The sequence below is a fragment of the Ambystoma mexicanum genome, chromosome 2q, assembly GCF_040938575.1.
Source record: "Ambystoma mexicanum isolate Mex_15411 chromosome 2q, UKY_AmexF1_1, whole genome shotgun sequence".
NCBI classification, from domain to species: Eukaryota; Metazoa; Chordata; class Amphibia; order Caudata; family Ambystomatidae; genus Ambystoma; species Ambystoma mexicanum.
Genome location: NC_090924.1, coordinates 464,889,340 through 464,906,682, shown reverse-complemented (window position 1 = coordinate 464,906,682; position 17,343 = coordinate 464,889,340). Strand labels below are relative to the sequence as shown.

The 17,343-nt window shown below is 46.1% G+C and overlaps 1 protein-coding gene across 1 annotated transcript in view; it reads left to right on the top strand.

Annotated features, from left to right (window-relative positions):
• LOC138569531 (cytochrome P450 3A24-like) overlaps window positions 1–17,343 on the top strand; it is a 224,409-nt gene that overhangs the window by 146,455 nt on the left and 60,611 nt on the right. Inside the window, exon 9 of the mRNA XM_069647587.1 lies at window positions 12,970–13,054. Coding sequence (XP_069503688.1) covers window positions 12,970–13,054 — 85 coding nt within the window. The remainder of the gene's footprint in view (window positions 1–12,969; window positions 13,055–17,343) is intronic.

Genomic DNA, 17,343 nt, shown 5'->3' with positions numbered 1-17,343 from the left:
GCAAGTACGGCTCTGGCTTCTCCCTCCTTGGGACTCTTTTGCGCAACCTCTGCAACATTCTCCATTTCCATTCTACCCTCTGGCCCGATACACTCTGCCGGGCATACCTTAGATGTTCTCATCTCTTCAGACATTCCCCTCTCAAACCCTCTCACCACTATTCTCTCTTGGACTGACCACTTTCTGCTCTCCTCTCACCTGACGCTCTCTGTGCCCCAGGCTAAGCCCTGTACAGCACTGCCGCCTACCTTCTCTGTCATTAGGCCCATGAAGGGTGTGTCAGTGGATGCCTGTGCCGCTACTTTCTCTGCTCCTCCCACACCTGAAGCTGACTCACACCCTGACACAGCCCTCTCAAACCTGCATCTTTCTATCTCCAACACTCTGGACCACCTTGCCCCTGTAAAAATAATCCATCTGAAGCCTACCTCCAAGTGCAACTCTTGGTATGACTCCAACCTCACTACCCAGAAACAAAGGTGTATGGAGGCTGAGAGGAAGTGTAGGGCATCAGGCGCATCCTCTGACAAACTGGCCTGCCGCCTGCTCCAAAGGCAATACAGACTCTGTGTTGTCCAAGAAGAGAGCCCACACTCAAGCCCGCATCTCTATGGCCTCTAACAACATGGCCAAACTTGTTAAAATATGCAAAGAGCTGGCCAATCCTTCTGCAGTCACCACCTCTCCTGTTCTCTCCCAGGCCCTCTTTACAGCTCTGGCTTCTCACTTCATAATAAAACTCAGGACATCTTGCCCTCCCTCTCTACTTCCTCTACCTCTTGTGGCCTCTCTCTGGCTGCCTCTCCCTCTTCTCCTCCCTTCTCTCCGACTACACCTGACAAGGTTTCTAGACAGGTCCGATCTATGAAAGTGTCGTCCAAACAGGTGCACCCTTGCTCCTCCAGAACCACCAAGGACCACATTAACACCCTTGCTGCACCCTTGGCCGATTTCTGCAATCAGTCATTTGCCACTGGAACTTTCCCTGCTCTCCTCAAACAATCCTTTGTGCACCCCTCCTTAAAAAGCCTGCCGCCGATCCTACCTGTCCAGCAAACTATCGCCCGACATCTATCACTCTACTTCCTGGGCAAACTCCTGGAAAAGCTGGCCATCTCCCAGCTTACTCTCCACACGGAACCTGTTGGTTGTCTCCATGACCATCAGTCTGGATTCAGAGCAGCCAGAGGCATGGAAACAGCTCTCTTGAACACCCGTGAAGATCTGCTCACTAATCTCGATTCAAGCCTTCCTTCTGTCCTCATACCTCCTTGACCTTTCCTCGGCTTTTGGCACAGTCAATCACGGCAACCTGATCAATCAACTCTGTGAGAACCTCAGCATCACAGATCAGGCCCTGGAGTGGTTGTCCTTCCTCCTGGACCGACCCTTGCTGGTCCAACTTGGGTCCTTACACTCCTCCACCTCTCTCTCCACTTGTGGTGTTCCCAGGGCTCTAACCTCTCGTACTGGCTCTTCAATGTCTACTTGGCCACTTTGGCCCACCTGATCTCCACCTTCTCCTCTAACTTTCAGTGTTATGCAGATGACAGTCAGCTCTCTTTCAGACTCCCCTTAGCCTCCTCTCCTCTCTTGCTCATTCCTCACTGTCTGTCTGCGATTAAGTATTGGTGCGCCTCTAACAATCTCTGGCTTAATGCCAGTAAGACTGCGATCCTTCTCATTGGGACCCCTGCTCCCAATTTCCCTCTCTCCCTCTGGCCAACCTCCTTGGGCACTCTTCCTCCTCCTTCCTGTGAAGCAAAAATCCTTGGTGTCATCTTCGACTCTACTCTCTCCTTGTCTCCTCACATCACAGATGTTCCCAAGAAGGCCCACTCCAACTGCACCTCATTAGAGGTATTCTTCCTTTTCTCTGAAGAGAGGGTCCCTGGAAAGCCCCTCCTCACCCCCATGAACATGACAGCTGAAGAGTCAATAACCCAAGGTGCAACTCACTGTTTGGACAGGCCCCCCCGGAGGGCCGGTGACATCCACATATGCAAACAGATATTCACTCATATTCACTGGATACAGGTGCCACAACACTGATCATGGATCCTAATGCCTCAATGGATCAGATTGACTCATAAAGGAAATCCATTGTGCTGACATCATTAGTGATACCACCACATAGCAGCATTAGTCATGAAGCAAACTCTCACCCATGCACAAAGTTACACGGACACACACGTGCACACACGAAGAACATGCTTACACAGTTCTGTAGATAGAGGACAGATACATAGACATACTATCGAAAGCCTTTATTATTTTTTCATTAGTCAAACGCAGAAACACAGAACGCAAGGCAAGAAGAAGAGCTGCAGATCAAGCTTGCAGACGCTTATTGCAACTAACCATATGGAACTACAGGATCGTATAAGAATCCTGGAAGGACCACGATACTACTAACCAATAAGAAACAAAGCATGTTATAGATATATAGAAATCATAGTATAATTGTAGTGCGATTACATGAGGCCACAAGCCTTTGGATGAGAGGCGAAGAAAAACAGAATCAGACTGCATGAAGCAGCAGGCCAGGGCTCACAGCCAAGGTCAGCAATGAGCAGAACATTCCTGAGCCTCGGAGACAAGAAGCCATCTGCAAAATACTAGCATAAATCCTCACAAATTGCAGACCAGAGAGCTCGATTTTGCGTTCCTCAACCACGTAGTTCGGCTGAGCCAGACAATGATCATTCAACGACTGTGGGAAGATGAGCCGTTCCCAGCGACACCGACATGAAGTGAAACATGGATTCTTTAACAACGTTGCAATCCTGCAGCCACATTCAAAGGCAAAAGTGGTAATACTAATAGCTACACTGTCTTTCTCATCATCTTGAGAAGGTGCACTGAGCGCTGACAACAGAGCTGGGTCCCAGGCCTGGGGAGGGATCAGCTTCAGGTTTTTGGGGAAGAGCCCCATGTTGTGACATGGTAAATTAACAAAATGGCCGACACAGGCTTAGGAGATGTGACTTCGGGAGACTCTCAATGTCCTGTACAATCCCTGTCTGTTTGTGTAATAAACAACAGTTCTAACTTGCTCTTGACTGAGTCCTCCGTCTGTGTACTAGGGGAGGGTTTGTTGGGGCACTTGGTGAGCGAATGGTGAGCTTGTAGTGTGAACCCCAGTCCCTATAATATACCAAAGCCAACAAGTTTGTAGCAGAGGTATGGTTGACTATGCCCGTTTGGCATAAAGCCGCCTCTTCCATCGCAGCGCCTCACGGAGTGTGAGCCCCAGGTGAGGTGCACCCCCATGCCGATGCCGTGAGGAGCCAGTTTGGAGAATATCCTGTCCACGGTCCATGGGTAGCCCAGCAAACCAGAAGGGTGATGCAGCAGCTTTGGGGGAGCCAGTAGCTGAGCAGTGTCAGTGGATCATGGAGTGTAAGTATTGACTCAGCCACACAGCAACTGAGGGGGGTGGTAAAGAAATGTTGGCTATGGGGTGGTGACGAGTTTTGTTGAGTGTCTTTGAAGTATCATTGAGTATTGTATAGGAGTATTGAGTACTGTGAAGTATAGTAGGGAAAGGAGCAGAGGTAGATGTCATTTTTGTGGCCAGGGAGTATTCAGTCTTGAGGTAAAAGGTTCAGGCGATTAACCTAGACTATTGACTTAAGGGTACGGATGACAAACGTTATGTAAATATTGAATTTCCTGTGGATTGATATTGGTTTTGATATTGATATTTTATTTCTATCGCGCTCGTACAAAAGTGTTTCAGAGCGCGACAAGGCAAGGGAGGGGAACAGGGGAGAATAAAACTGCGATTTTACTAGGCCCAGTGACATTGAGAACGCGCAAGTGCATGGGAGAAAGGGAGGGGAAAAGTGCATGGAAAGGGGGAGAAGTGGAAAGTGCGAAGCAGAGGAGAAACAGATAAATAACAATAAATAAATAATAAAGGCAACAAACAGTTTTAGTGCAGCCAGCAATTTGCAAGTGCTAGGTTTAAGGCAGCAGACAGGGTAGGTCTGATAAGTGCAGGAAGAAAAAGGGGGGGCTGTAGGGGTACAGATACAGACTCCAGTGTGAGGGGTGGCCCGGAGGAAGTGCAGGGGGGTGTCAGGGTGAGCAGGTAGCTGGGCCCGGAGGACAGAGGGTGGCCAGGTGCACAGTGCCAAGAGAGAACAGACGAGGAGAGTGGGAGCAAAGGCAGAAGAAAAGAGGAAGGTCTTGAGGTGCTTCCGGAACCGCAGCTATGTACTCCTCAAGTTTTAGAGTCGCAGGGATGCTGTTCCAGAGGGAGGCCCCAGCCAAAGACAGAGATCTACCCCCAGCTCGTTTCTTTGAAAAATAACTGACCCTGAGGGAGTTGGAGGTAGAGGAGCGAAGAGCTTGAGACGGGAGGTATTTGCGGAGGGATAGCTGAAGGTATTTTGGACCCAGGCCCCAGAAAGCCTTGTGGACAATGCAGAGGGTTTTGAATTTAATTATTGCATCCACTGGGAGCCAATGGAGAGATTTCAGAGCTGGAGAGATACAATCCCAGGGCTTGAGGCCAAGGACAAGTCTTGCAGTCCTGTTCTGGATTAGATCTGGGTGTTTCAGCTCGGGTCATGGATGATGGCATCCTTGTGTATAGGGATTAGCAAATGGAGCTACCTTAAAATTGCAGAAGGTGTTCTTCTGGTTAAGTCTCGTGGAGGCGTTTTATCGACAAGGCGATGCAGCAGGTACAGATTGACCATGAGAAATATTGATATCCCCTTTTAGGAGGCAGGAAGACAGCTGTGGGTTTATGACGGGTTTGTGAAAATGTCTGTGTGATGGAACAATAGCGTTGTGAGCTTTGTCAGTGATTCCCATCATTCCCTTATATACTGTAGCGTTGACATCACCCAGAGGGCCTTTGCATAGGAGTAGGAGAGCACGAGGGGGTATAGGAGTAGGTGTTTACAATTTACAATTGACGCAAGATTAGTAGGTGTTCCTGAGGAGGCAGAGGAGTTATAGAAGGGTGATGCACAGAGCACACCTGAAAGGTTGGCTGGGAGCCAGAGAGGCTAGTTATAATTGACAAGAACTGAAATGTGTGAAGTTGAGAAAAACAAGATTAAAAGTATTTTCTTGTTTGAATAATAATGGATTTGTCGAAAGCCATGACTTGAGGTCAAGTGAGTATAAAGCAATGTATCAGGGGAAGTGCGGGGGAGATACGTCCCTACAGCACCTATGTAAGGCCCTCCCGTGACATAAGGCAAGATTTGTAAATATAGCACGGAATGGATGGAAAACACAGAAGGTAAATTGACCACGCCATGATATGATATGATATGATATGATATGGCATTTATAACGCGCCTATACACAAGTGTTTCAAGGCGCGACAAGGCAAGGGAGGGGGAACAGAGGGAAGACAAAGACAGCAATCCTACCAGGCCAGGTGTCATTCAGATCACACACGTGCATGGGTAGGGGGAAGCGGGAAAGTGCAGCGGTGGAAGGGGGAAGGAGGGGACAGTGCAGAACATGGGATAATAGAATAAATAGAAATAAGTAAAAGTGCAAGGGGTAAGTGCAGACAACCGGTGTCAAGTGATGGTAGGGGGACTGAAGGGATACAGAAAACAGTCCTCAAGTGCAGGGGTTGCCAGTAAGCCAGTGCAGGTGTGCGAATGGCGGGGGAGTGGACCTGGGCCCAAGATCAGAGGGTGGCCAGGTAACCGGTGCAGTTTCAGTATCAGCCAGGAAAATCAGCAGGGGAGAGGAGGAGAGAAAGCAGAAGCAAAGAGAAAGGTTTTGAGGTACTTCCGGAACCGTAAATGGTTTTCCTCAAATGTCAGGGAGGCAGGGAGGCTGTTGCAGAGGGAGGCCCTGGCAGAAGAAAGAGATCTACCACCAACTCGTTGCTTGGAGAAGCGACTGAGCCTGAGGAAGTTGGAGGTGGATCAGCGAAGAGCTCGAGAAGGAAGATATTTAGGAAGAGAGAGTTGAAGGTATTGAGGCCCCAGGCCCCAGAAGGCCTTGTGGACAATGCAGAAGGTTTTGAACTTAATCCGTGCAGCCACTGGGAGCCAGTGCAGAAATGTCAGTACTGGAGAGATACAATCCCTGGGCTTAAGGCCAAGGACAAGTCTCGCAGTCCTGTTCCGGATGAGTTGCAGAGGGTAGAGAGTAGAAGCAGGCAAATTTAGAAAGAGGCTGTTGCAATAATCAAGCGTAGAGAGAACCAGAGCTCTGGAGACAGGAAGCTTCTGGGGGAAGTAGAGGAAAGGAAGAATACCTCTGAGGAGGTGCAGCTGGTAGTGTGACTTCTTAGAGACGTTGGAGATGTGAGGCGAGAAGGAGAGTGTGGAGTCGAAGATGACCCTGAGGTCTCTTTCCTCACAGGTGGGAGCAGGAATAGGGCCAAGAGAGGCTGGCCAGAGAGTGACAGCAAAGGAGGGCTTGGGTGTGCCAATGAGGAGAATCTCAGTCTTACTGGCATTGAGGCAGAGATCATTGGCGGCACACCACTCCTGGATGGCGGACTGGCAGTCAGAGATGAGAGAGGGAGAGGAGGTGGCTGTAGGTAGCCTGAAAATGAGCTGAGTGTCATCTGTATAGCACTGGAAGTTGGGGCAGAGTGCGGCAATGGGGTTGGCAAGCAGTGCCACAATGTAGGAGCTTCTCCAGCAGGCGACCCTGCGCTCAGCCCCTGCTCCCCCAACTCCACCTGACCATGAGAACCAAGGAGCTACAACAGAAGCACAGGGATTGTACCCTATACAGGTATTGCAAGCAGCAAAGGGGTACACAAATCCAAAGCTCGAAACTCCACCATATACCAAGGAGGAGGGGCAGTAAGGGGCACACAGCGAGACACAGACGAGCACAAGGGAGGGGCGGAAAAATATAGCAGTGAACAAGTGGGTAGGAGGGCAAATACTATTGAAATTAGATGGGAAGGCAGTGGGAGAAAAAGGAGGGGGAAGTAAGGAAGTATATGGGTGTAAGGGAAGCAGTGAAGCATGGGAGTGAACAGAGATATATAAAAAGTAGGAAAGAGAAGGAAGAGAAGGAGGTACACAAGAGGGTGTGAAGAGAAAAGCAAAGGGAAGAAACGAAAGAGCAGGAGCAGCGAGAGATGAGGAGAAAGAGGGAGCTTGAGTAAATAGAGAGGCAAAGGGAGCAAGATGAGAAGCAAGTTTTGGTAAGAAGGGCAAGGGGGAAGTGGGAACTAGAGTGGCTTGCAGGAGAGCACAAATGCAAGGAGGAGGCGCAGGATCATGCAGTAAGACACATAAGACTGAAATGGGGATTGATTGCGTCTGACGATAACACAGGAAAAGATAGGCAAGCGGAGCAAGATCACAGCAAGACATATGATAAGGCAGCCATGCTGCCAGACAAAACGTGCGCATGGTCTTCCATGAGGGGGTACGGTGGGAACCTCATGGACTTAGGAGGGGAGTCACAGAGAGGCAAGGTACTGAGGAGACTAAGTTTCCCTGATGACTTTGACAGTGACCTGGGAGACACTGAGTCAGAAGACGACTAGGTAGAGTGCAAGGACGAGGGGATGGGGTAACCTGTTAGTCGATCGACAGGGAATAAGACCGACCAAAGCTCGACATGGGGAGCAGACAGAGATGCATGGGGAATTGCAGGGCGACAAGGACGAGAGACCACGATGGCTCAGGGATACATCATGCTGCCTGGATGGGATAACCCCATATGTGCAGAGGTTTAGGGGCCTCCCAGCACGATGGAGGGAGTTAATGGTAAGGGCGTTCACCACCACCAAAGACACAAGGAGATCAGAGGGGGAGATTCAGTTGACAAGAGGATTGGATGGGGAGATTGGGTTCACAAAGTTGCCCTTACTGGAAAAGGGAGGGGGGCAACCTAAGTACATACCATGGAAGCATATAGACAAGGAAAACGTGAGGTGTAGGCTACCTTTGTTGACCACAGGTGCAGGGAAATGGATATAAGAGGTGGAAAGGATGATGGCAGGACAGAAATTCGCAGTAGAGGACATAAAAGGTTTACTAGTGGCGGTCCTTGGAGAGGCTGCCGCTGTTGTATGGAAAAGATCAGGGAACCCAGGAATAACAACACAGAACATGGTGCACAAAGGTTCCCCATTCGCTAACTGCTGAGCAGCCATAGGGCAAGCTCTACGTACGCAGTGCCCAGACATTCGTGCGATTATGGGATGCTGAATGGGGGAACACAAAGACCCTATTCAATATATCCAGGCTATTCAAAAGATCTGGCGCCTTTAAACGCGAGAACCCTGGGATAAAACAGTGGCATTATTCTATCATATACTATGCCAGGGTTACCAGAACAGGTGCAAAGGCAACTAAAGAAGTTGGTGGGAATGGAAGCAAAACAATGGTCAGAAATACAACTCACAATAGTACATTACTGCAGGCTAATGCAAGAGAATGTGAGGAAAAAGCATGAAGAAAGAAAGCAGGAGGATCTGAAGTTAGAGCAGAATAAGCTGTCTAAATAAGCCATGCAAGGGGCAGTATTAACAAGCGCGGGAGGACAAGGGATGCCACAGACACGTACGCACCACCGCCCACGGGAGGGGGTTCATAGGTGGGGGGATGCGCAGCATGGGTGTCAAGGAAGAGGGGGGCCAACAAGAGGATGCGGGTATGGGCAGCAAATGCAGCAGAGCCAAGGGGGGTTTCCAGGAGGGTATTGAGGATATGGACAACAAGTGCAGCAGGGTACAGGGGGATTATCTGGGTAGTATCAGCGACAAGTGAGAGAACTGCCCCGTGCTGGGTGTGTGGACAGATAGGACATATAACAAGGGTATGCAGAAGCAGAGGAGGGATTCAACAGAATGGTGAAATGCAATACCAGCCAGCATATCCAGGGGACAAAATGAGTTCTATGCCCAGGATCAGATGCAGCAGCAAGGACAGAGACTGAACACATACCCGCAGACACATCAGCCCATGAAACAGACACCACAAATGCAGACACCTGTGCAGCAGTGTTCACATGCACCACAGATACCACAGATGCATGGTAACATGCAGCAATTACACACAGCACAGTAGATACCGCAGATGCAGAACCGCACGCAGCCAAATGATGGGATAGTGGCACGCACAGACTCCAAAACAACAACTCCAATTAGGAAACTTGGGGGGTCACAGTGGTGGGGGCAACAATGGAATGTCATTATATCCTCAATAGGACATCCCACAGACAGACTTGATGTGTTCCATCCTATCAATTACACCCAACCCTGCGGAAGAACCTTGCATAAGGGTGACAATGGATGACAAAACCTTTTCCTTTCTTGTAGACACAGGGGCGACTAGATCCTGCATCCGGGAGGGGAAGTATATTATGTCAGGTGATGCCATGAATGCTGAAGGTTTCTCTGGGGCGAAAGAATTGGTTCCTTTTACAGACGATATTGCACTTTTATAGGGGAACACGACTTAGCTTTACCCCTACTATATTCTCGACAGACACCCGTAAACATACTGGGGACAGATATCATGAGAAAAAGTAACATGACCATTTCATTCACTGACAAGGGGATAGTGTGTTCCACACCAGGGACACGCCTTCTAAATGTGAGAGCGATTATTCAAGCTTATTGGGGACAGACAGTACAGAGGAGGGTGCTAGTAGATGATGAACTGTTCCATTATGGGACTGAAACAATAATAGCAGGAATTATGGGGAAAATGTGGCGCATTCCAAATGAGTACTTATTCAGGCCAGAAATGCCATTAGATGAGAAGGAAAGAACGATAGTGCCACTAGAATTAGAGGCAGTAATAATGGGAGATGACTGGATAGCAGTACATGGGACAGATGACAAAGGCGACCATGGCGAGTAGTGATCACGGTGGCAGAAGAATACAGGTTGACTACAGTTACAGATGAAGAGCTATTCAAGGACAACAGATCAGATCACGAGCTGGTGTTCAAAATGAGCATCACATATTGGGTGGGACTACATTACAGAGAGGTACCTCAGAGGATGGTGATGATGCTAAAAGCACCACTGACGTTTCTCGAGGATGACTTGGTCAAGGTCTCGAGCATTTTATGGACCACAAGTCCCTATGATGTAGGGCTTCTGAAAGAGATAGGGGCAATGAAAATAAAGCTGAAGCCAGGAGCCATTTTACCAAGAGTTAGACAATATCCACTGTCGAGGGAGGCAGGCAAGGGTATCTATGAGACCACTGCAGCACTAGTGAAACAGGGCATCCTAATGCCATCAGAATCATAATGCAACACAGCTGTGTACCCTGTCAAAAAGGTAACGGGGTCATGGCGTTTTATGTAGAACTTGTGCCCTCTCAACTGCATTGTTGAAGCAGAATTTCCTTAAGTTCTGAATCCAGCGACAATTTTGTGTAGCATCCCCACGGAAGCTGCCTACTTCACGGTCATAGATTTGAAGAACGCATTATTCTCTATACCCTTACACCCAGACCCACAGGACTTAACTTCACTTCTATATAGAAATAAGAAGTGAAAACATACAAGACTTCCTCAAGGGTACTGTGAATCACCTTTCATATTCAACAGAGTAATCCAAATGGACTTAGACAACGTACAGATGGAGGGCACAGCCATACAGTATGTAGTTGACATATTAATTTGCAGCAAGACAGAGGAACAGTGTAGAAACGACTTAGAAACGACTTAGTACACATGTTGACAGTACTAGCAGAAAAAGGGTATAAAGAAGACAAGGCCAAACTACAATACTGCTATCTGGGAATGCTCAAAAGTGAAACTGTTTTGGGGGGATGTGATCAAAACAATGAACAGAATATTGTTAACATATATTGATTTTAAAACTGTGATATTGGGAGACAATGCCCTATTAGAAGAGTTGGAGCACCCAGAAAAATGCTGTTTTTTTTAGGGCTTCACTTTCGGCAAAGAAAATGATTCTAAGTGACTGGAGATCTGTCACTGCTCCTACCACTTCACCATGGATAGAGGACTTACGTAAAATGTCATAGTTGGAGAGGGTAATTCTGGGGAAAAAGAGGAAAATGAAACTGTATGAGGGTATATGGGGGAAGTTTGAGGCGACTATCTGAAATCTTGACTTGTGCTAGACCCGCTGTTCCTGTTATTTATATGTTTGTTTTTCGTATATATTGTATTATTTTGATAATTTTACCTTTTTAAAATGTTGTATTTTGAAAATTAATACAAATGTAAATACAAAAAAAAATGATTGCGCCAAGAAGAATCTGCAAGATCCTACTATAAAGAAATGATCCACTCCTCCGGAGCATCACTATACAACATGATGGTATATCCTACCTGTATATGGACATTTTGTAGCGTAGCGGCTCAAGTCTACTTTCCAGCGGAGAGGTGCTATGCCCCCTTTAAATGTCAATGTGTGTGTGCGCACACTACCTTCACTGATTCTTGCATCACTGGGGAGTTCAAAATGTGGCACAGCCAAACCTTGGCCATAGCTGTGCATCTCGTGTGTGTGCTAGCACCTATGCAAAGAGAAACCAGCGTTGGTAATGGCAATAGTTAGAGCCTTTGTGTAGGCATGGGAAAGCCATTTGCCAGACACTGTTGTAGTGGCTATTCATGGTAGCAGCTGCAAAATGGTGGGAGTTCCTAGGTATATAATAGTAGTACCTGCCTAGACCGTACAGGTGTTGCAGAGAAAACTAAAAATGAAGGTAGCTTCCCCCGAGTTGAGAGGGGTGCCCATTTGTATATGTTAAATGTATTTCTTACCATTGTCTAGAACTGTATAAGTCTGTTTTTCCCTGTGTCTCTAGATTTTTCAATATTGATGTTTTGAACCTTTGTATGTGACTTCTTGGTGTCACCAGAGTGTAAGAGTAGGTGTCATTCTGTATTCGTTCTTATTACCTTCTATATGTCTGATCATTTATTTCTGGTTTCTTTTTGTGGTTTAAGTGGCTGCTATCACACTTTACATTAGTGATTTATATTTCTTGTGTTTTTAACATTTGATTTAGAAAAATAAAAAATTATATATTTTGTTGAGTAATTTGGCTGAGCAGCTTGCATGGCCTGGTCTGTCTGATATATAGGCCGTGATAATTTCTGTAGAGTATTTGATGTATTGACCTGGGCGATCAAAGCTTTACCAGGCCCCCTTTTAGTTTTTTCCATTATAGGACTTGATGCACCCTTTCCTAATGTGCCCTTGCAAAATAATTAAGCTTATATCTCAGTGCTGCTCAATATTCTGCCAAATGACAACCATCATTTTAAATAATATTATTACATTCATTTCTCCATTTGTGGATGTGTATTGTATCTGTCCTTAATAAATAAAAACGGGTGTAAATGGGGAGACATTGGGGAAAGACAAAACCGATATTTTCCTTCAAGACCAAATGCCTGCACACTGAGTTGTGTGGGCTAATGAAACAAGATCTCGATTCTGCCAATAGACTGTATAGTAGACACTAAAAAAATGTAAAGGGATAACTGAGGCTGTGTCCTATCTTTTCTTTGTCCAATGTCATACCAAGTGGTTTTGTAAATTTCCTAACGTATCGTTTGATTTGTACTGCAAACCGACTGCTAGCAGTCTCTGAGAAAGACTATACATAACTGTTATATCATGTTTTATATATCATTCCGCTGGTTTCTGAATGCAAGACGTGTGTGTGACCTCATGAGAGAATGTTGAGTGAATGTTTAGAATGTGTATGCATGAAGGGGCTTCCATATTGAGGCATTTGAAGGAATAGAGCCTGGTTGGTGGGAGCCAGTGAGTCTACCCTGAGTCTTACTGAGTCTGCAAGGAGGTTTACATGAGAACCTACTGATGTAACTTAATAAAGAACTTCATGTCAATTTACCTGATCTCCCGAGCATTCTTAGTAACAACAATAACAGTTTCTTATTTTTATCCCAAAACATGTATTTTAATAACTTTCCTTAATGATTTTGCTAGCCACTGGAATTTTAAAATTGCTTATTATAATCAGAGTATTTCTCTCTTTCCAGAACCGTGTGGATTTTTTGCAGTTGATGGTAGATTCTCAGACCGACAAAATCCCAGAAGACAATGGCACGAATCACGGGTTTAAAGGTAACACTGTAGACTATGGCTGGCCATTTCTTTCTATGTGGAAATTGAGTTTTGGGTACCTAAGAATATGCTGGAGGGGGGTGGATAACTGTGACAATAAGAGTGATATTGTTTTTTGAGGGGCTCACTGATCTATGAGTGGTGCCTTCTAGCTCTTGAGCATATTAAAGAGTGTTATGGTCAAGGGAAGATAATTTGTTACCCACCCACACTAGACCTGCCGGATACTGACTCAGCCCTTCCTCTAGTTGAGGTTGATATTATTATTTGTATCTCCATAGAAAAGTTCCCATTGTTGAATATCTTCAGTTATGGCCAGGGTCTGCTAAAATGCAAAATCCAGATTCCCCAGGCTGTGTGGGTGGAGGCCTTACTCAATGAATGGAAACCATTTAATGCAAGAGACTACAATTCTAATATCCCTGGCCCCCTCGCCAGTACTTTTTGCATTCAAGTGACTCCACTGAAGCATCTCTTCTAAATGTTTAGCATGTCCAATATTGCATAATTCAGAGAGCTAGTCACCCAAGCATTTTCAATTTGACCAATTACAGCAATTCTTCGGAGGACTCCCTTCAAACTTTAGTTAACAAATTAATGGCTCCTCCTTTATAACCGAGGTCCATCACAGTTCACTCTGCACCATACCTGAGACTGGGTGATCTGACCCCCACTGTCTTCCCCTGGTTACTTGTAGATCCATTGCTGACAATTGCCCTCCCTCCCCCTGTTATTAGATCCCCACTCCCTTGTTTCTCTGCTCCCTAACATTGTTCTTCCCCCTATGATTGTAAAGGGGTCTGTTGCTTTCCAAAGCTAGGTCTGCGCTTAATAAATATCCTAATAATAATAATACAAATAATAATAATAATTAACAACCAGTGTAATGTCTTGCAGCTCTTTTCAAGACCACTTAACTCTGCTGTATTTGGGATGACCATCTTTCTACAATAGAGCCCTCCAAAAACATTGCTATATGTCTCCTATCTTCATAAAGACTATCTTCACAGCTCATCATCACATAGCTATCTTCAGGAGAGTTTAGGACCACATATTGCCTTGTCTTCTTCCGAGAAATGTTCTAATTTTTATCATTGCATTCTTTATGGAGTGTTGTTCATACTCCAATTTATCTCCAACAATCTGGGACCTAACTTTCTTTTGAGGTATTTTTTGTATATCAGGGTTACCTTCAGTTCAGTTCTCAATGTTACCATCATATCTTAGTGCTCCAGGTGGTCTTTTGCCCTTTAGATATGTTATTACTACCCTAACCTCATCTAAATCACAGCAAGGTTTTTCTGAACAACAATTTAGTTAATTCAATGTCAGTTCTTTGGCAGTAAATCTGGCCATTGCTAAGTCTCGAGAAAGTGTGGACACCTAGCTACAAATGACAACTACCTCCTTGAAGAGTGTTATTTGGGTGACCCTTGACACGCTGGACCCATCATGCTATAAAATCATCACCAGAAATAGAGAGGCCCCAAAATGGGTCAAAGAGTTGCCCTATATACTCATAGTGATTAAATGAGACATTTCCGCCAGAGGAGAGGGTTGTAGTAGGTGGTATCATTCCGCATCTTAGTTGTAGGCCCGAGACAAAGCCGAGAAGGGGATAATGAGAGTAGGGGCAAGAAAACATTTTAGAGCCCTCTCCCAGGGATGTAAAGTCATTATAATATGGAAATATCACAATACCAGGTATAAACAGGTAAAACATATACAAAAACAGTTGGAGAAGTTGCTGTGAGCATTTGTCCAATAGGAATGTGGACTAAGACACTGAACATTCAGGCAGAATAATGAGAGAGCTTTGTAACAATGATTAAGGCCCTCTGCTGACCCATTATTTACAATGACCTGACAACATTCCAATGCTTTTAAAACATACAATTGTTTCTCTGCTACTGAAGGGCAATCTTGACCCTTCTTTGGCGGAGAACTACCGGCCCATCTCGCTTCTCCCTGTCCTCACAAAGCTGATGGAGGCAATTATCACTAATCAATGTTCTCAATTTCTTGAAGTAAATCGCCACCTTCACCCATTCCAGTCTAGTTTTTGCCCCCTTATGTGCACGGAGTCTGTGATGATTTCTATTCTTGATGACATCTCCTTGCTTCAGGACCATGGAGAGGTCAGAGTTTTGATCCTCCTTGACCTCTCTGCGGCTTATGATACCATTGATCACAGGACTCTGCTACGCAGTCTGGAAGGGATTGGCATCACAGGATTTCCACTCTTATGGTTTACATCTTTCTTATCCGATAAATTTCAGACTGCGTCGCTTCCACCATTTAAATCCTCGCCAACGGCATTAATGTGCGGTGTCCCCCAGGGTCCTACCCTCTCGCCCTTGTATAATTTGTATCTGCGCCCATTGGCCAACCTTATTGCTGGCCCCTGGGGTAGGCTTCTATACATACGCATGTGGCGAGCAGATTATCCTTCGTTTAAATGCCCCAGGATGGATTCCCCTTTCAAGCTGAGGAACTGCCTGTCTTCATTGGGGAAAGGATGGCTGCAAATTGGTTAAAGCTTAACAGTGATAACACAGAGGTTGTAGTGGTTGGCTCTGCTACCACTGGGGCCTCATTGAGTGTCAACTATTGGCCTACCTCCTTGAGGCCTTGTCCTGAGCCGGTGCAAGCTGTGAAAAGCCTAGGTGTGAAACTTCTTGCTTTATGGTCCAGTTAGGTTCAAGTCTCCTCTGTGTGCCTGATGGGTTTTGTTAATCGGAAAGTATTGAAAAAGGATCTTCCTTTTCTTCCACCGAAGTCTAGGACCAAAGTGGTTACCTCTTCCACCATGGGTTATATTGATTACTGCAATGGCATTTACTTGGGGGAGCCTGCAGTCCTGCTTAAGCAATTCCAGATTTTACAGAATGCGCCAGCCAGATTGGCTCTTAGAGCCCAGAGGCTGTCTCACTTTGTGCCTATGCTTTGTCAGCTGCCCTGGCTTCCGATTGACAGCCGGATTAAGTTTAAAATACTAAACCTAGCACATTGCGCTATTCACGGTACTGGTGCAGAATATCTCTACTCTAAACTTACTTTATATAAGCTGGCCAGACTGCTGCATTCCTCTTCACAAATCTTGCTTAAAATTCCGAGTTACCACAGGGCACGAGCGGGAGGTCGCTCTTTTTCTGTCCTGGCCGTCACTATGTGGAACTCTCTCCCGGCGGCTATCCGAGACATTGTTGACCACCTGCAGTTTCGAAGGATCCTGAAAATATATCTCTTTGGAGTTTGACTTGGAGCAGTTTCCCTCCCCTGTCAGTGACTGTTAGCACCTTCGATGCCTTTGGGCCTGGGTTAGCACTCTACAAATCCATATACAATACAATACAATGCAATGCTATAGTGCTCAATCTTCAAAATAAACCAATTTGACACCTTTTGAAGCCTTAATCGCCAAATGTTTACCGTGCACTAACTCCATATTTATCATAGTCACAGTATAGCGCCCACTATCAATTAAAAATAATTCCTAGAGCAATGGTCAGATTTAATGATGAATCTCCAACTCCTCCAGCAAAGTACTAGTAATAGGATATATGAACCCGTGGCTATAATGAGCTAGAAACAAAGCAGCTCAAGAGTTTCTATCCACTATGGCATCACTTGGTTACATACACCAACCTTCTGGTCCCTCCACTAAGGATGGACATCAACTAGCAGAATTCTTGTTGTGACATCTATCTCAGGACTCCAAACACCAGCAATAAATTCGGAACAGATTGCCTCTTGCTAACAATCAAAATACTGAACTGTTTCCACATGTACAGGGTACACAAAAATAAATAATCGGGCCACTGCATGACCACTCCATGCCATCAATAACACCCTGTTAGAGCCCTTCAGTCGTCTAGCTATAACTCTCTGCAGATCAGACGCTTTTACAAGCAGAGAGTGGCGGGGTAGATCTCTCTCCTCTGCAGGTGCCTCCCTCTGCAACAACCTCCCTGCCCCTCTCAGACTTGAGACGAATCTCCTTAAGTTCCAGAAGCTCATCAAGACCCTGCCTTTCTCTTCTTCCTACCCTATCCCCCTTCCCTGCTAATGTTCATGTCTGCTTTTTGACTGGCTTCCTGGTTTCTTCAGAGTCTTCAGGGCACCAGGCCTCGCTTTCCAATCTCCCCTTGCACTTGGTCTCCCAGGATGTGCCCTTAACCTGCACTGCCCTTCTGGACCCCTCCCTCCACACTTGCCTGGTTGGGCATGTACCCTGTAGCCCTTTCAGCCCCTTACCTTGCACTTAGCTCATGGACCTTCCTTCCCCT